This window comes from Aythya fuligula, chromosome 19, assembly GCF_009819795.1.
Source record: "Aythya fuligula isolate bAytFul2 chromosome 19, bAytFul2.pri, whole genome shotgun sequence".
Taxonomy (NCBI): Eukaryota; Metazoa; Chordata; class Aves; order Anseriformes; family Anatidae; genus Aythya; species Aythya fuligula.
In genome coordinates this window covers 4,844,514-4,860,513 of record NC_045577.1, presented here as the reverse complement: position 1 = coordinate 4,860,513, position 16,000 = coordinate 4,844,514, and the positions used below count along the sequence as shown (strand labels likewise).

Here is a 16,000-nt window from a genome sequence, read left to right as displayed (position 1 = left end):
ACTTGGTCTCAGGGAGCTTAAAATAAAACAGTTCACTTAGTCTCACGCTATTAAATCAGTCGTGAATGTCCTCATGGCAACTAAATGTTGCGGCTCTCCAGCATGCTCTTCTGGTTGCTCTTTTCTTGGGGGCACACCAAAAAGCGTTGCAGCCTTGCTGAGCCCAAGCTCAGCCCAAATGGGCAAAGCCCTGGGGCAAGTGGTAAAATCCTAGCTGAGGACAAGTTGTCACAGCAAGACTGTGACTGCATGGGGCAAATGTCCCCAGGGGGGTGACATCCCTGGCAATGTCCCATGCTGGTGTTTGCAGGTGCACCCTTGGGTTTCACCTCCTCTCAGTGCTCAGCAGAAATGCTGCACGAGGGCGCTTCTAAAGGTGACAGCGGGGGTTTGGTCCTTGAAGGAGGATTTCTTGGGCAGCAAGCTCTGTCTGACAAGGCATGATGACAGGAATCCAGGGTGCTGTAGGTAAGCTGCCCCCCGATTTGCTGGGGGGAGAGGGAACAGGGAAAACAGGCGCACTAAAAGCCCAGTTTCACAAAGCCCAGCTGGTTCCTAGGGCTCTTAATGAGCGCACAAAGTTGTTTTGCTTTTTTTCCTGGCAGATAATGCCATTTTTAAGCCTCATAGCATAAAATTATATATTTTTGTAGGTGAAATTACTTGATTAATCATTAAGCTGTTGAATATTTTAAACAAACTAGACATCTGTTGTGAATGGAGAAAGCTGCACAGAAATAAAACTGCAGCCTTCAGTAGGTCCCCATGCCAAAGGAAAAGCTGGAAAGAAATTACAATCGCTAGCTGCACAATGAAGAAAAATAATAAAAATATTAGTAAGGTTAAAGAAAAATATAAAGGTTTGAGTGACGAAAAATAAGGGGACAGTGTGAAAGTTTGTACTGCTCGGCCAAGGATGTTGACCACTGCTGTCAGAACCCCTGTGAACTGCTCAGCTGGTGTCTTGGCCTGGGGACCCCGTGGAGCTGTGTTGCTTCCCAAGGTCTCTGCCTGATGAGATCCTATAGCTCAGGTCAAGCTTCTGCTAGAGCCCAGGTCACCCTGGGATCGATCTGGTTTTAATCCCACTCACAAGAGGAAGAGCGGTGTCACGTCAGTTTGGAGTGGTTTCAGAAATTAGAACTTTGTTTTTGGCTGGGGTGAAGAAATGTTGGCTTTTCTGTGGCAAGATTTTTGTCCAAGGGGGAAGAAAATAAATGCATTTCTTGGGCACAAAGACCTATGTTGTTCTGCAGGTTTCTCTTCTGTCCTTCCTTCCGTAGTGTTTTCCCCAAGAACAGGCTCAGACCTTAGATGTTTCCAGGGTGTTCTGCAAGAGCTGGTGATGGTTGGGCAGCTGGGTCACCCCCTCTGCAGCTGCCAGTGTTAAAAGCCCTGAGGATCCAGATCCAGCTCCCTGCAGACTTACAAATGGGACTGCTACTTAGCAAACGGACTCACCCAGCAGCCAGGAGAATGCCTTGACCCGTGTGTGCCATCAGCAACAACCAGCCCTGACACGGCTGGGGTGCAAGCAGGAGGCAGGGGGGCTGCGGTGGGCAGGGCTGGCGTGGTGCTTCCCCTCCTCCTGCAGGCGTTTATCAGGTTTTGTGAGCAGCACGGAGTCATCCAGGGCAAAACAACCCTGCGAGGGATCAGCGTTTTGCTGGCCTTTGAGCTGGGTGGTTGCTGGAGGGATTTCAATGAGGAAAAGCAGCACGAAAACCTCCCTCCGGGGAGCACTGAATGTCACCTCCACCCACCAGGTGACAATCCTCTCCCAGTGCTCGCCCTGCTCCAGACGTCTTAAGGAGCTCTCAGGTGCATCCCAAGGTCTTTCCGCTTCCTGCAGTGCCCTCGCGACCCTGCCTTGGTTTTCAGCTTAAAGATTAGCTGATTAGGTTCACAAAGTCCCCGCGTTGCCTCGCACAGCAACAAAGCGCTCGGGTTCGTCTCAAATTTCCATCAGACCCTGCAAAACAACTGCACTGGCAAAATCCTTGCGTGCACCTGATCCCTCCTTTCCCTGCTACTCTCCCTGCAGGTGTCCTGCAGCCCCCTCCCCTGCACAGCCTGTCTGGCACTGGTGCCTGCCAGCCTTGGGGGACAGGGTCCCCAACATGTGGTGGCCCCGTGGGGCAGCAGATGGCCGGGAGCACTGCTGGAGCAGCCCCTGTGCTCACAGCACGGCTCCTGCTGGGGAAGATTTCGGGCAGTGACAGTGACAGCACCCGGTCTGTCCCTGGCTCTCAGCATCCAGACACCCAAAGTTTTATTTCGTGGCTTCTCCCCGTGGAGCGCGGCGTTGGGTTTGTTTGCACAGAAGGTTTCAGGATAAAACCAGAGGGGTTGTTTCAGTGCATTTGTTTTCCTGTTCTTTACGCTCAGATGAGTTCCCTGGGTTAATCCCGGGATTAGCGGCCCCGCCACCCTGTGCTGCTCCCTGCAGCTGCCAGCCTGTGCCCAGCAGGCAGGATGCGCTCCCCGTCCCAGCCCAGGTGACGAGCGGCTCCATCCTCTGCTCTGACACAGTGAAACCTGCCTTCTGCGACACGAGTTGTCACCACGCTGTGATATGAATGGATCAGGAGACTTTTGTGGTTTTTCTCTCAATATCTGCTCCAGGAAGCAACTCCGTTTCCTGACCAGAATTGCGTTTACATGGGAGAACCGGTGGGCTTGTCCTAAAGCCATCGCTGGGCATTTTAGCTCTTGTTCTTGACCCCACGGGTCAACTGCTCTGTCTGGATTTATGAAAAGACAAGGTGATTTTATGATCAAAACTAACATTTGTGGGTAATTAAATCTCATGCTTCAGGGGCATAAACCATAACCTGCCAGTGGCCAGGATGGGACTCCCAGAGAACTGGAAATAGTTGCTGACAATTAATTTTCACTCTCTTCGTGGGGGCTGGGAGGGATCAGAGGGGTGAAACAACCGTAATTAATTTACAGCGATTATTTCCAACAGCTGGCAAGTGGCATAACTCAGCGGCGGAGATGGCTGGGAGCACGGAAATAATTGAGCAGAAATACCTCTGGAGCGAAACGCCGGCCGGGTCCCTGCTTGTGCAGGGCGAAGGTCTGCGCCTCCCTCGGCTGTGGGAGCAGCGGTGGCTGAGCCCAATGCCCCGGGAGCTGGAGGTGGCCCCAGCAGGGATGGGGTTTCTCAGCTCCCTGTAGGCTGCAAAGTGCCCTGCGCTGTGTCCTGGTGCTCAGGATCACCGTCCCCAGCTGGGGTGTTCCTCTTGCACTGGTTACCCCATCCCTGGTGCCTAGGTGGGTTTTTGCTGTGACGAGAGGCTGTGAATCGAATCTGGCAAACATTTTAGAAGTATTTGCCTGTGCTGTTTGGGGATTCTTGGTGTGTTGGCAGGGAGGGGTCCCTGGGTGGGGCCATGTTTGCTGCAAAATTGGGCTGTGGGGATGCTGGGGGTGCTCTGGATGTAAAACGCGCCTTTTCAGAATGAAACCCTAATAGCTTTCTTTGAGCTGTGTTTTTCTGTTTCTCCTAAATGCCACTTGGTGAAGTTACGTATATATTTGATAATCCAGAGGCCTGGGAGCTTGGGAACGCTCTCAGCAAAGCCCTCGTCCTTGCACCCCGCGGGTGTGCCCCGAGCTGGGCACAGAGCCCTGCGCATCGCTTCCCTCTCCGTGCTGACCCTCTGAAGAGATGCTTTTAAGTGGCCCGTGCGTGTAGGCAGATTCTGGCAAGGCGTCTGTGATTAAGTGGTGGATTATTTAGCAGCTTCACCTCTGCAGGGGAAGGCTGGCTCCGTTTTGGAGGCAGGGAGCTCCGGGGAACGGAGCCTTGCAGGGATGGGGAGCGGTGCGTGGGCTCGCGGGGATGTTTGCTCGCTCCTGTGCCCTTCCCTCGCTGCCTCCCTTCCCCCAGCCATCTGCAAGGGGCTCTTATTAGGGCAGAGAAAGCAAAAGGGGAGAAGAACGTCCTCACTAACAAGCTGTTTCCTGTTTATTAGCAGGTAAAGGCAGAGCTGGGATGAATTATTAATAGGGTGGAAATGGGGTCCCTCCACAGATCTGTTGCTAATTCTGGCTCAGCCGAATGTCACTCTTTCTCCCCCCTCCATCCCGCAGTGGTTTGGGGGATTGATTGCTCTCTCCCTTTCTTTCTATTCCTCCCGGATCGGAGGTTGTCTGAGCGCAAGGTCACCCCTCTTCACGGGGCGTTAGGACACGCTCTGCCTGCCTGCTGGATTCAGGATACCGTGAGTCAGCAGAACACGCACCGCTGGCTTCGCCGCACGGCTCTTAGTAAGCGCACGCCGGTACGCACTCAGCGAGACATTTCGCTTTTCTTTTTGCCTCTTTCCTTTGGCCTGAAGCAGATACTCATTCACTGAACAGCACGCTGCTCGTTCAAGGCTCTCACGCTCCCTTGGGCCCATCTCTCTGCAAGAGAGGAGACGCAACCTGTGCTTTGCTGGCTGCTGTTCCCCTTCCCCCTCTCCAGTCTGTTTCTCAATTCGAGAAGCATCTTGTGAATATTTCACCACATTTCGCTCAGTGCTGTGCCCTTCTCCAGGCGTAGCTGCTGCTCCTGTTGCTCCACCAGCCATGGTGAAATGTCTGAGTGGCTGGGTTGGGGGGTACCAATGCAACATCCCATCTCCTGGTGGGGGAAACTGAGGCAGGCAGGGGCTTAAGGAGCAGGTTTTGGCTTTGCCAGGAGCTTTTGAAAGTCCCAGGTCCCTGCAGTTGAGCACCAGAGTAGTGGCTCCTTGACCTGATCTTGATGTAAGGGTCAAGGAAACCTCAGCTCTTGCCCCACGCTGTCTCTGAAACTTTCCCCATAATCTGCCTGGTACCTTCACAGGGAAAGAGGGTCTGCACCATTCCCTGTGCCATAGATCGTGCAGGAGTCTGACATCCAGGCAGGAGTCTTCCTCTCTGCAAAGGGAGAAAGCAGCTGGTGCCCATCACGCACAAGCACTGATCTCAGTCACCTCCCCATCCTCCCAACACAGCTGGCACGGCTCAGGCACAGACAAAATGGTCCCAAAAGACCTGTGACATGACAAACTTTAAGCACCAGGCTGAAATCAGCCCAGTCTAAGGGTGACCTCCCCCAGCATGGCACTGGCAGAGCTGCCTTCAGAGCAAGGCTGACATTTCCAAAGCCCCAGGGTGGCCGGGCAGCACAGGGTGCCTTGGAGCAGCAGCCCAGCCTCTGCTGCGGGATTGCCCTGGCCCAAAAATACGTGTGCTGCCCATCTGGGGGCGATGCGAGGGTTAAGCACCACGTGGAAAATTCCACTCCTAAGCAGATAATCTTGTCTGCGCTGGGCACATCCACGCATCGCGCGCAGCCTGGCCTGCCATGTAATAATTTTTGAGCAGCTCCTTCGTTCGGGACTGGTAATTCCCCAATGAGCTGCTGTAACCCCAACCCCTCTCTCTGCTGCCTGGCCTCACCTCCGTGCCCGCCCTGCCGTCGGGGTGGGGCTGTGCTATGCCACTGCTCCTTTTGCCAGTTTGCAGATTAAGGGGTGACCTCGAGGCTGGGATCAGCCAGCGGGATCAGGAGCTGATGAAGCAGGCGCCCCTCAGCCAGCAAATATGGGCACACGTTCAGGGACGCCGAGGTTTAATCCCACTGACTGCTTTTTAGCTCGCCTCCAAACCTGGATGTTCTGTACCCAAGACTTGCAAGCTTTGCTCTTCCCGGGGCACTTCCCTAAAGCTCGTCCACAAATTAAGCTGCCTGGATCCTGCCCCATCCCTCCTCTGCCAGATTCAGCCCCGTGTCTCACTACAGAACAGCATCTGCGTGCAGGCACGGCCCCTACCAGGAGCAGCGCAGCAGCAGCGACCTGTTTGCTGGACTCGGAGTGCATTATTGATTCAGGACGATGAAAATGCTTAGGAAGTAGGAAAAGTGTCCTGCTCTCTAAAAGCTTGAGCGCCTTGCAAGCTCAATACATGCAGCCTTTGCAGAGAGGCTTGCTATGCTGCTATTAATATTTTATTCTCTAAGAGAGGCCCAGATAGTTTGAATGGGGGAGGGCAGGACTTGGTGCTGGGGTGGGGGGAGAAGTGAGTAGAACAGAGGCACTGCTGCAGCCCTCAAATGTGGGTGCAGATCCCCCCAGAGCCTTTATAGGAGGAGGACAGCTTGGTGGTGAACACCCCTGCACCCCCCCCCATCTCCTGTTAGGGACCCCTGCATCCTTTACTCTGCTTTTGCTGTTGCATGAGCTTCTGGAAACCAGACCGTGGTAGAAGAGCAGTCCTTCCCACCAAGTGCCAGGGCCTGAAGGAGATCCTATCCATGCTACAGAATACAATACAGATTAAAAATGACTAAAAAGGACTTTCCTGAATCTCTGAACTTCAAAAGTTGCTCATGGAAAACTGCTGTGCGTGGAGCTGGTGGATGAGTGAGGGCCACAGATGCTGGAGGAGCTGCTCCCCAGCAAGCCTTTGGAGTCACTGCTCTGTTTTTTTCCACCTGGATGCAGTCCCCGCTGAAGAGCAAAGCTTTTCGTAAGAGCAGTTTATTCTTTCTCATCTCTTTCAAGGTGGGGGTAAACTTTCTGTTCACTGTACCAATTAAATCTACTTGACAGCTTGGTTTCTGTTGCTGAGCCTTTTCCATCAGCGAGTTGAAGAGATTCTTGTTAGGAGAGCAATATCCCACTTTGCAACAAGATGAATCCCGAACTGGGCATTTAAGGAAATTGCCACGGACTGCGAGTGGAAATCCCGTTTGCTCAGCACTCTCTAATTTAAAACTGAGCTGTATTCTCTCATTTTCTGTAAAGCTTCTGCTTTTATAACGCCGAGATCCTGCTGCACTAGAGTAGCCTCTGTGGTAGGAGAGTGGTGGTGTGCAATTTGCTGAGCAGCTGATAACGTGCAATGCAAGGGTCTGGCCCCAAGGGCAGGGAGCCACTGGTCTTGACTTCAGACTGTTCTCTGCAGCAACCCTGGTGCTGAGAAGAGATTAAAATGGGGAATATGTCCAAAAGACCCCAGCCCTTTTCCCCCATGCTGGAAAGCAATGCTGCAAGGGATGCAGTCGGTGAATTGGGAAACCTTCATCCTGGTGGAAATGGCATCAAGTTGGCTTTTCCAGGCACTCCTCAAAGGGCAGAGGAGGCTTTTCCAGGTGTCATTTCTGTTCTGGAGGGCTGATGGGGGAGCAGGGCTGTTAGCACTTCACAGATGTGGAAAGAAAGATGAGGTTTTCTGCCCCTGACTGAGTTGTCAGAGGCATTTTGACAAGCTGAGAGTGGGCTTCTTGTGCTGCTGAATGTTGGCATAAGGGTCAAATAATTGTCCCCAGTGCCACGTAGCTCCTGCCAGGAGGGGCAACGGGGAGCTCTGGCACCCAGCCCCCTGCTCTAACCAAGGCTGGGGTTGCAGTCAACTGTGGGTGCTGCTGATTCGTTCAGGGAGGGAGAACATCCCCTCTTCTTGGAAAGGATTTGACTCGTGTACGGGCTCTGCTCAGCCCAAGGGGTGGCCTCAAGTCTCGGGGTGGTTGCAAGGCTGAGGACCACTCACACTTTGCCCCCCAGGCTGGGGGAGGGCCGTGTATCTTGTCACTGCCTGGGGTACCAGCAGCGATGAATCTGTCCTTTAACCACCAGCTCAGGCTGCATCTTTACAAATGCCTTTGGAAGAGCATCTTTGAAGCAATTCCACTTTTCTTCTTTCTTTAAGAACTTTGTTTTTAATCACCCCCAGACCCACAGTCATCTGTTTGTACCTAAACCAGGGTGTGAGGATGCTGCCAGGTGCAGCAGTATGTGACACAGGCTAAGAGCCTAGGGAAAAGGACTTCTGTGCCTGAAAGTTTGTCTGCTTTTTCCTACGCTAGCAGCTGGTCTCAGAAGAGAAATAGCTCTTTAGCACAAGCCTTATAAACCCATGCCATTCAGAAAGTTTAGCTAAGAATTAAACTAAACATCAAATTTGGCTGAATGCGTAATGAATAAATAAAACCTTTTCCTTTCATGTACCCGTGCCAAAATCAACAAGCTCTATTAGCTGATGAAACAATGCTGACGCTAAATAAAAATACCCCTGACCCATCAATATGGGCTAAGAGCTCGGCCCTGCATCAAAGAGCGCTGTCTGAACAAGAAATACTGTCTCGACACCTCTGGAAAAAAAAAAAGCTCCAATCTCGAGGGTTGCAGGCAGCTCTCGCCAGGGTGTTGAGGAGCAGCAGAACCACCGTGGTGGCAGCCAGCTCCCGACACCTCTGCTCGTTCCCCTCACCTTTGCTGTAACGATTTGGGAACCCAGTGAGCCGCCAGCCCCTTTGGAACAGGGAATGTGGCTGTGATGTTTGCTCGCTCCCCGCCACCTGCCCTGTACGTAAACTGCCCACAAAACCTGTGGGTTATTTTTTTTTATCAGGTGTGCGAAGCGCCAAAGCTTGACAGTGAAATTCTCCAAGGCTGGTATCAAAGAGGTGCTTCAGCAACAGGGAACAGCTCAGCGCCAGGGCTGGGCCACCTTCCTGCACCACGTCTGCATCTCCTGCGTGCCTGGGGCTCCTGGCTGGGCCCCTCTGGCCAGCACCTCCCATTTGAAATCTGGTTTGAAATCTGTGTTTTGCTGCTTTATGCCCTGATCTGGGTCTTTGAAGTTTTCCCCCTCCCCTCGGCAGCCTTGGTTAAAAGCCCCGTTCCCTATTGTTCCCTGTTAGACTCCGGTCGCGCCTTCAGATCGTTCAGGCTTTTATTTGCTCATCCATCTGTCTTCCTGCTCCCCCCTGCCCTGCCAGAAGGGAAAGTACAATTCATTTTTCAGGTAACCCTGCCAGAAGGGCACTGACATGGATAGGAGACAGCTCAAGAGCTGTGGGGAAAAAAAAAAAAAAAAAGCAAAAAGTTGGGACTTTAATAGGCAGCAAAACGCTGCACAGCCAGAACGGAGCAGCCAGATGTGACTAGAAATTGCTGTAAAACTGAGAAAAGACAATCCTCCCAATAATTCCTGCAATCCCCCAGGCGCCTCCTTCTGCAGAACTCTGAGGGCTGCTGTGAGTTGGTAAAACTGTAGTTTGTGAGTGATCCTTTGGGCTGTGCAAAGCCTCCCGGGCACGGGCACAGCCTGGAAGGTCAGAGCCTCGCAGGAGATGCTCACAGGGTCCTGGCCCTGCTGCTGGTGCCCGAGCAGGGCTCTGCACCTTCATCCAGGGGTGCTGTGTGCAGGAGCACGGCTCAAATCCAGCAGCCAGGGACGTCTGTGTGTCTGTAACTTTGATTTCAGTTGTCTGAGCAGCGCAGGCGTCCCGCTGGGCTGTGCTTAATTCTTAGTAATGTTAGCTTAACTTCACGGGCAGTACCCTGCTGTTTTGAAAGACACCTAAGAAAGCAATATAGCCACCGTAAGAACCTCTCTGTTGGGAAGCTGGGCTCGTTTGAGAACCCACCTGTTAGATGAAAACAATTAAAAACCTGAAGAGAAAGGGTAAGGGGACAGGGAAAGGCATCGGGGCGGGCTGGCAGCGAGGGGCTCGGGTGGGAACCGCTGACCCCACGGGCAGCCCCAGCAGGGCTGTGCAAGCTGCGACCTTCCCCTCGCAGCGAGGACCAGGCTCTGAGGTCGCAATGATCGGCGGGCAGCAGCATTGATTTTTGTCCAGCGCTTCCCCTGCGCAGGGCTAGCACAAGTCCGCTCACATCCGCTGCGTGCCTCTCTGCATGTCAATAGGTGTCAAGTCACCACCCAGGGCCCGTGATGGAGAGGCCGCTTCTTGCTGATTCCGCCTTACACCGGCCGTAAGGGGATGCTCAGCAGTAAGTGGCCGCGTGCCCTTCTCCGTGACAAGGGCCCTGAATGTGTGCCTTGACGGCCTCCACGCGCACAAGTCCTGAGGCACGGGTTTCACCCCGTCTCCTACTCTGTGCCGGTGGGCTCGGCAGTGCTGGAGTTCATCAGCTTCATTTTAGAAACTCTGATCCTCTGGAGAGGGCAGCACTGGTGTGAGATGTGGGAGACGAGGCAATAAATAAGGTGGGATTTCATAAACCTATCCAAAAAAAATATGAAGAATAACGTGCGGTGTAGTGCTTCTGTTCTGAGCTCGTGTCTCTGCCAGGGACTTTATCAGGGATTTTGCTGGGGATGACTGCTGCTGTGCTGCCAGACAAAGGCTGGGCTGGGCGTGCTCCCGCCGGGGTCAGGCTGGGACAGGAAGGCAAATCCATGTTCTGCATTTGTGCAACGCTCATTCAGGGACGTACGCGGTGTTTGCAAGTGTTACAGCACATGGCAGGCGTACGCTACGGGGAAACGCTGCTGGTGCCCAGAATAGAAAGATTTTAGCTCAGTATTGACTGAAGCAAGAGATGCAGAGAGCTGATTCCTGTTGGTATCTTTTACTTCCTCAGAGGGCAGTGGAGCCGGAGCCCAGCGCACCGTCAGCCAGGGAGCATTTGCAAATAGCAGCCGTGAATTTAGGAGAATGCAATCTGCTGTTCACCTTCTAATCCTTCTGCAGCCAGCCAGATAAATGGGAATCCAGAGCGCCTTATCAATAGTTAACTCTTTTATTTGCAGCCTTTGACTCGATCTTTTCTTTCGAATGATCTTTTAAAGGGAAAAGCTGCTGCTTATCTGGAATTAGTGAAAACAGCTCTGGCTCTAATGAGCCCCCCCGTAGGCTGGAGAGAATGGGGTAAATAGTGGTGTCATGTCGTGATGGTCTTAAATGCTTGGAGTCTTTTGATGCATCAAAGGAGTGTTTTTTCTCTTGGATTTTCAAGAAAAGCCCCAAGCTGCTTAGGCCCAGGGTGTTTTCCAGGTGGGAAACTGAGGCACGGGGTACCCAAGCCTGGTTAAAGCTGGCAACAAAATTTGGGACTCCTTTCTCTCTTTTGCTGACTTAAATAAGAAAACCTATTTGTGTAGCAGCTAGTAGGGTGGCGTACTTTAGAAGTTGCTCCTTGCTCGGTGCTCTCCCTGCTGGAAGCCCCATCAGCAGGGGCTGCCTTTGTCGCTGTGCCCTGCACCACTGCCATGGGGCAGAGGACGCTGCAGCCATGCTGGGTTGCTCTCTGCTTTGACCCCTGAACTCTTTTTAACAACATAAAGCCTTGTGAATTATAAATCAAATGCTCCTGCTGAGCTTTGTGGTGCACGGAATGAAATGCAATGATTAATATTTAAGGGAAAATAAGTTAAAGATTTTAACTACAAGGGCAAGTGTCTGTCCACAAAGTCTTCTCACACTGAGACCAGAAGGAAGGGAGAGCTGCGTTTTCAGGGACTTTGGGGAAAGTCGTGGTGTTTGACCAGCTGACCCTGAGCTCCCCCTGGCCTCTGCCGTTCTGGCTCTTACACCAAGACAAGGTGCCCACCTCTGGCACAGCCCTGGTGTGGGCAATACCAGCAGGGAAGTCCCTGGCCTCCGCAGCCTTTTGGTGTGGGACTGGTGAGCCCACCACGCATTTCAGCAGGTGGGTGTGTGTGCTCAGAGCAGCTCGGGCTGCTGCTGCTGGCAGCTGTGCTTCTGAAACTCAGACCAGGAACAGTTCTTGTCTTTCTGCCCCTCAGCCCTCCCCAGCTCCTCGCCCACCCCTTGGTTGCACTGCCCCGTCCCCGCTCACGGGCCCACCCCTCGCGCAGCACCAAGATGAGCAGAGAACTCTTCCCATCTCCCAGATTTGGAGACTGGGAGCTCAAGGTGGCAGCCAGCAGTGCCACCCTGAGTGGAAATATTCCTCCAGCAGCACCTCAGCAGGACGCTGTGCCTGGCCACCTACAAGCAGAGCCTCTTACAGAGCATCAAACAAGGAAGGAAATACTTACATGGGTGCAGAACCGCTCCGGAGGGTCCCCGCAGGTGATTCCTGCCGGATCCACTCTCACTGTCACATAATCCTTCATCCGCATGGCCTTGGGCTGACAAGCGTAAAACTCCCATGACGGGCCATCGTCTGTGGTCACCCAGGACTTGCAAATGTCATACTGTCCCATGGCCAAGGGGAGACGGTGCAGAAGGAGAGCGAGCAGGTACAGCATGGCAGCTGCGGCCGAGTGCGGGATCCCAGGGCAGGGGCAGTGCCAAGAGTCCTGAGGAAGGCAGCTACTGGGCTAGGGGGTGCTCTCAGGATCAGCATGGAAACTCCTCATCTAAAGATGATCCAGTCCAAGGAGATCAAGGCGAGGACAGGAACGATCCCACTTTGTATGCCGTGCTCAGGCACAGAGAGTTTCTCTCGGCGCAGAAGCCAACTTTGCAAATTGCTTGATTCGGAAAGTTTTGGCTGGAATTGCTGTTCAGTGGTCAAAAGTCTTCCTTAACCTCATTTTTTCTGCTTTTATTGTACGAAAGGGCTTCCAAATCAGCATGAAAATATCTAGAGGTGACTCCAGTCAATCAATAGAAAGATCAAGTTCTGAGTTGCTGATGAAATTTGATAGCAGTAAATTGGAGAGGCTGGGAGATGGTGCTGGATCAGGTTTTCCTCAACCTTCTTGTCTGCTGCAGATGCGTCACTGGGTAAAGTGCCTTAACCTGGGGGTCTGCTTGAAATAATTATTGGGGCTTTTGAACATTAGTATGTGAGATAGCTACAGCATCTGGTCGTCAGCACGGCGCTGACAGGAGAGGCTCTATGGGGCTAACCTCCCCTTCTCCCAGACGGTGATGGCATCGGTGTTACTGTGTCAGGGGGTGGCATCTGCAGGGGTCTGAGCAGGCTGCTGGGTGCTCAGAGCAGCGGTGGGAGCAGTGCTGGCCTCGCTGCTTCTCCCTCTGCTCCTTGCAGCTGTGGTGAGGAGCTGGTGTACGCGTACGGAGGTTTGTCTGACTGTGCCTTTTGGCAACGGAGCATCGAGTTCCCAAGCCTTCAGCTCCAAGTCATGCTGCTACCTGAGGTCTCGTTTCTCTTGCATGATCAGGGCAAAGGGAGAGTTCATTAGCAGGCTGCACCTGCAACAAATTGAAAGACAAATTAGCTGGGGGAAAAGGAGGTGCAGTTGGAGCAACAAGACCTGTAAGAACATGGGTCCCCTGGGAAATACAGACCTCGGCCGGGCTTCCCAAGATACAAGCCAGTTTTTTGTAAAAGGGAGATATACAACTTTAATAAAAAGAAATCCATAGTAAGATGCTTATGGCTCTTCTGCTGTTTGGGAGATTGGAAGGAGCGCTGCCCCATTTAAGGTATCTGATTTTAACAGCAGCTGGACAACAATAGCTCTAATGGGTCTTCAAATAATATCAAGGAGTAGCTGTAGGTCATTAGAAGATGGAGAATATGCAGACAGACCAGGGACAGACAGATAAATTGAATGTCTTAAAAAGATAAGCGAATAAATAAGACAGCTGGGGAGACAGATACATTGTCCAGCATCTCCACATATGATTTATCTGAACAATAACATTTAATAAAAAACAATTTAAAGTTCTAATAACGTTTAAGGTTCACCTAATACAAAGAGCAATGACCTTCCCAGTATTCATTTCAGGTTAAAACAACAATTCTGCAGTTTTGTTGTCTTTCCAATAGAGCCATAAAAATCTTAAGTAATTACAAAACAAAATGACAAAGAACTGAAAAGAGAGAGTCAAACCCTCTCTCAGCATTAGATCCTGGGGAGAAATCTCATAAGAGGAGGTGGGAGGCATGCATCCAGAACAGAAATTCAGCTCTGGCTAATTCTCTTTCTATTGGATTCCCCAACTTTTCTCCCAGAATTTGGAGATGCCTGCTTCAACAGCATGCCTAGTATTTGCTTTCTCATAAAGCTCAGTTACTAAAGCTCAGAAACGCCAGGTTAACAGACGCATTGATCCATGTTTGGGGGATTCATATTGCTGTGCTGCCATCTCCCTTTCCCACCCCCCCCTTTTTAGTTGAAAGATTTCTGATTGAGATGAATGAGTTCAGAAAAGAGAAGCTCTCTCTCATGCTTCATCGCTAGCTCTCAAAGAAGAGCCTATTATAGCTGCGTTGGACCCGAATAAACTCCCAAAGAATAGGCTGGCTGCTATTTTTACATTATGAGTAAATGTAGTAAAAATAATAAAACGGTGTGACACAGTGTTTATAAGTCCCGCTGACATCAGAGCTGTCTTTTCAGTTATAATAAGTCAGTTCCTAATTATTACACCAAACTGGTCACAGCCAAGTGCCTAATAACATCAGAGCGCATGAGACTTCAGCGTTGTGTATAAAACAAGCAGGAGTTTTAATGAGGACTCCAGTGCTGTTAAGTTTATGGATCTATTTTCATAGCTGTAAAACCATATCTTGCGCTTGAGTGGCTGTCAGGGAAGAACCCAGGAAGAAAGGATCTATAATATCTATTAGTTTCTTGTTATGCTCGCTAAATGTTGCGGATTCCCAGGGAAATAATTTGCCTGGGAATTTACAGTCAGTCAATCAAACAGGCGTGCTGGCTCCCTGGGAAGTCTGCGGTGCAACACTTCAACGTTACAGTCCCTTTGCAGAAATAGTAGCACGATGTGGCTCTGAAATAAGTCAGCACACCACCAACGGGGGGGAGACTTCCTGAGCTGAAGGTTTTGCCCTGCTTGGTTTGGTCTGATCCTCGCAAAATAAATCTTCACCTGATATTATTAAGAAACTGCAGTTCATGGGAACAAATAGAATTAATGCTCTTTGTTGTCTTTGAAGAGTACACAGCAATCGCAAGGGACTGATAGCCAGGGTATTAAAACCACAAAATTAGATTGTATCTTGACTTAGCTGGTTCTTTTTTTTTTTTTAATTATTATTGGATTAACACCCAATTGAACACAAGAGATAACACAGCAACAACTGAGCTGCCCTGGAATTAAGGACAAAGTAAACTCAGTGAAGGAGTTTTTGATCTCGGAAGTTGCCTTAGAAATCAACCCGAGCCACTCTTCTCCCCGTGGGGACGGAGCGTGAGAGTTTTTGTCCCTTCTTTTCCTCGCTCGTCAGCCCCTTCCCCCCGAGCAGCGGAGTTGGGGAATGCCCGCTCTGCAAGCGCTGCGAGGGGAGGTTGGACTGCACGAACGGCGTCGCAAAGCTCCGAGGAGCAGCCCCGTGCTCCCAGCAGAAAGACCTGTAAGTCTCCGAGCTCGGAGTCTCAGCCCCGTAAGTCTCCGACCCGTAAATCTCAGCCCCGTAAATCCGCTCCCACCGCCCCGCTCTCCGGAACGCCTTCGTGCCTCGGCTCAAACCCTTTCCCCACCTCGCCCGGGGTTTCTTTTTCACCCTAAAGCACTCCGAGAGCATTCAAGGACTAGGTTAAAAGTAAAAAGAGGGGGGAAAGAACCCCAAAGGGCGAGCTCCCCGGCTCCGCATCACTTATCGGGAAAGTCCGAAGGGGAGCGATGCCTCCCCGCAGCTGGAGGGTCGCGCTGCCACCGCCCCGCCAGGGGGGCAGCGGCTCGGGGGGGGACGTTTTGGGGTCAGCAGCGGCTCGGGGAGGGGGAGGACACGGCTTTGGGGTCGACAGCACCCCATCTCCCGGCGGCAGGGTGGGGAGCCCCCGGGTCCCCGCACCCCAACTTCCCCGGGGCTCGGCGCTGCGCATCCTTACCGGGGGGGAGCTCTGCGGTGGGGGGGGGGGCTCCCGGCGGAGCCGCCAACTTCGGGGCCGGGGAGGCCCCCCCGGAGGGCAGCCGGAGCCCTGCTCGATGCCCGGCTCCCTTCTCAAGTTAGCGCCGAGGCTGCGGTCCCGTTTGAATCCCCAGCGGAGCTTTTATCCCCGTGCCTGATCCGGGCTGCGTAACTTCCTCTGTGCAGCTTTAGCACACCCCATCCCAGCGGCGGGCAATGTGCTTCTTAAAGGTGCAGGGAGGAAATGCGAGCGGCGGGGGAGGGAGGGAGGGAGGCGAGGAAAGCGCCCGAGGAAGAGGAGGCTGCGGGCGGGGAGGCTCCGGCCTCAGCCCCGGCCCCGGCGAGGCTGCGGGATCCGCCCCGTCCGAGCCGCGGCCAGGCTCGGCCACCCCCCCCTTCGGTTGTTTTATTTCCCCCGAGTGTTTTCACGTATTTATTTAATTCTTGAATAA

General features: G+C 52.4%; 1 protein-coding gene across 2 annotated transcripts in view; it reads right to left on the bottom strand.

The window, feature by feature from the left end:
• Positions 1-15,765, bottom strand: part of NTNG2 (netrin G2) — a 46,326-nt gene extending 30,561 nt beyond the window's left edge. For both annotated transcript variants that reach the window (XM_032200128.1, XM_032200127.1), the window contains exons 1-2: positions 15,529-15,765; positions 11,797-12,922 (exon numbers count right to left, since the gene is read on the bottom strand). In XM_032200128.1, coding sequence (XP_032056019.1) covers positions 11,797-12,009 — 213 coding nt within the window. In that variant the 5' untranslated portion in view covers positions 12,010-12,922; positions 15,529-15,765. The remainder of the gene's footprint in view (positions 1-11,796; positions 12,923-15,528) is intronic.
• Positions 15,766-16,000: the final 235 nt, after the last annotated feature.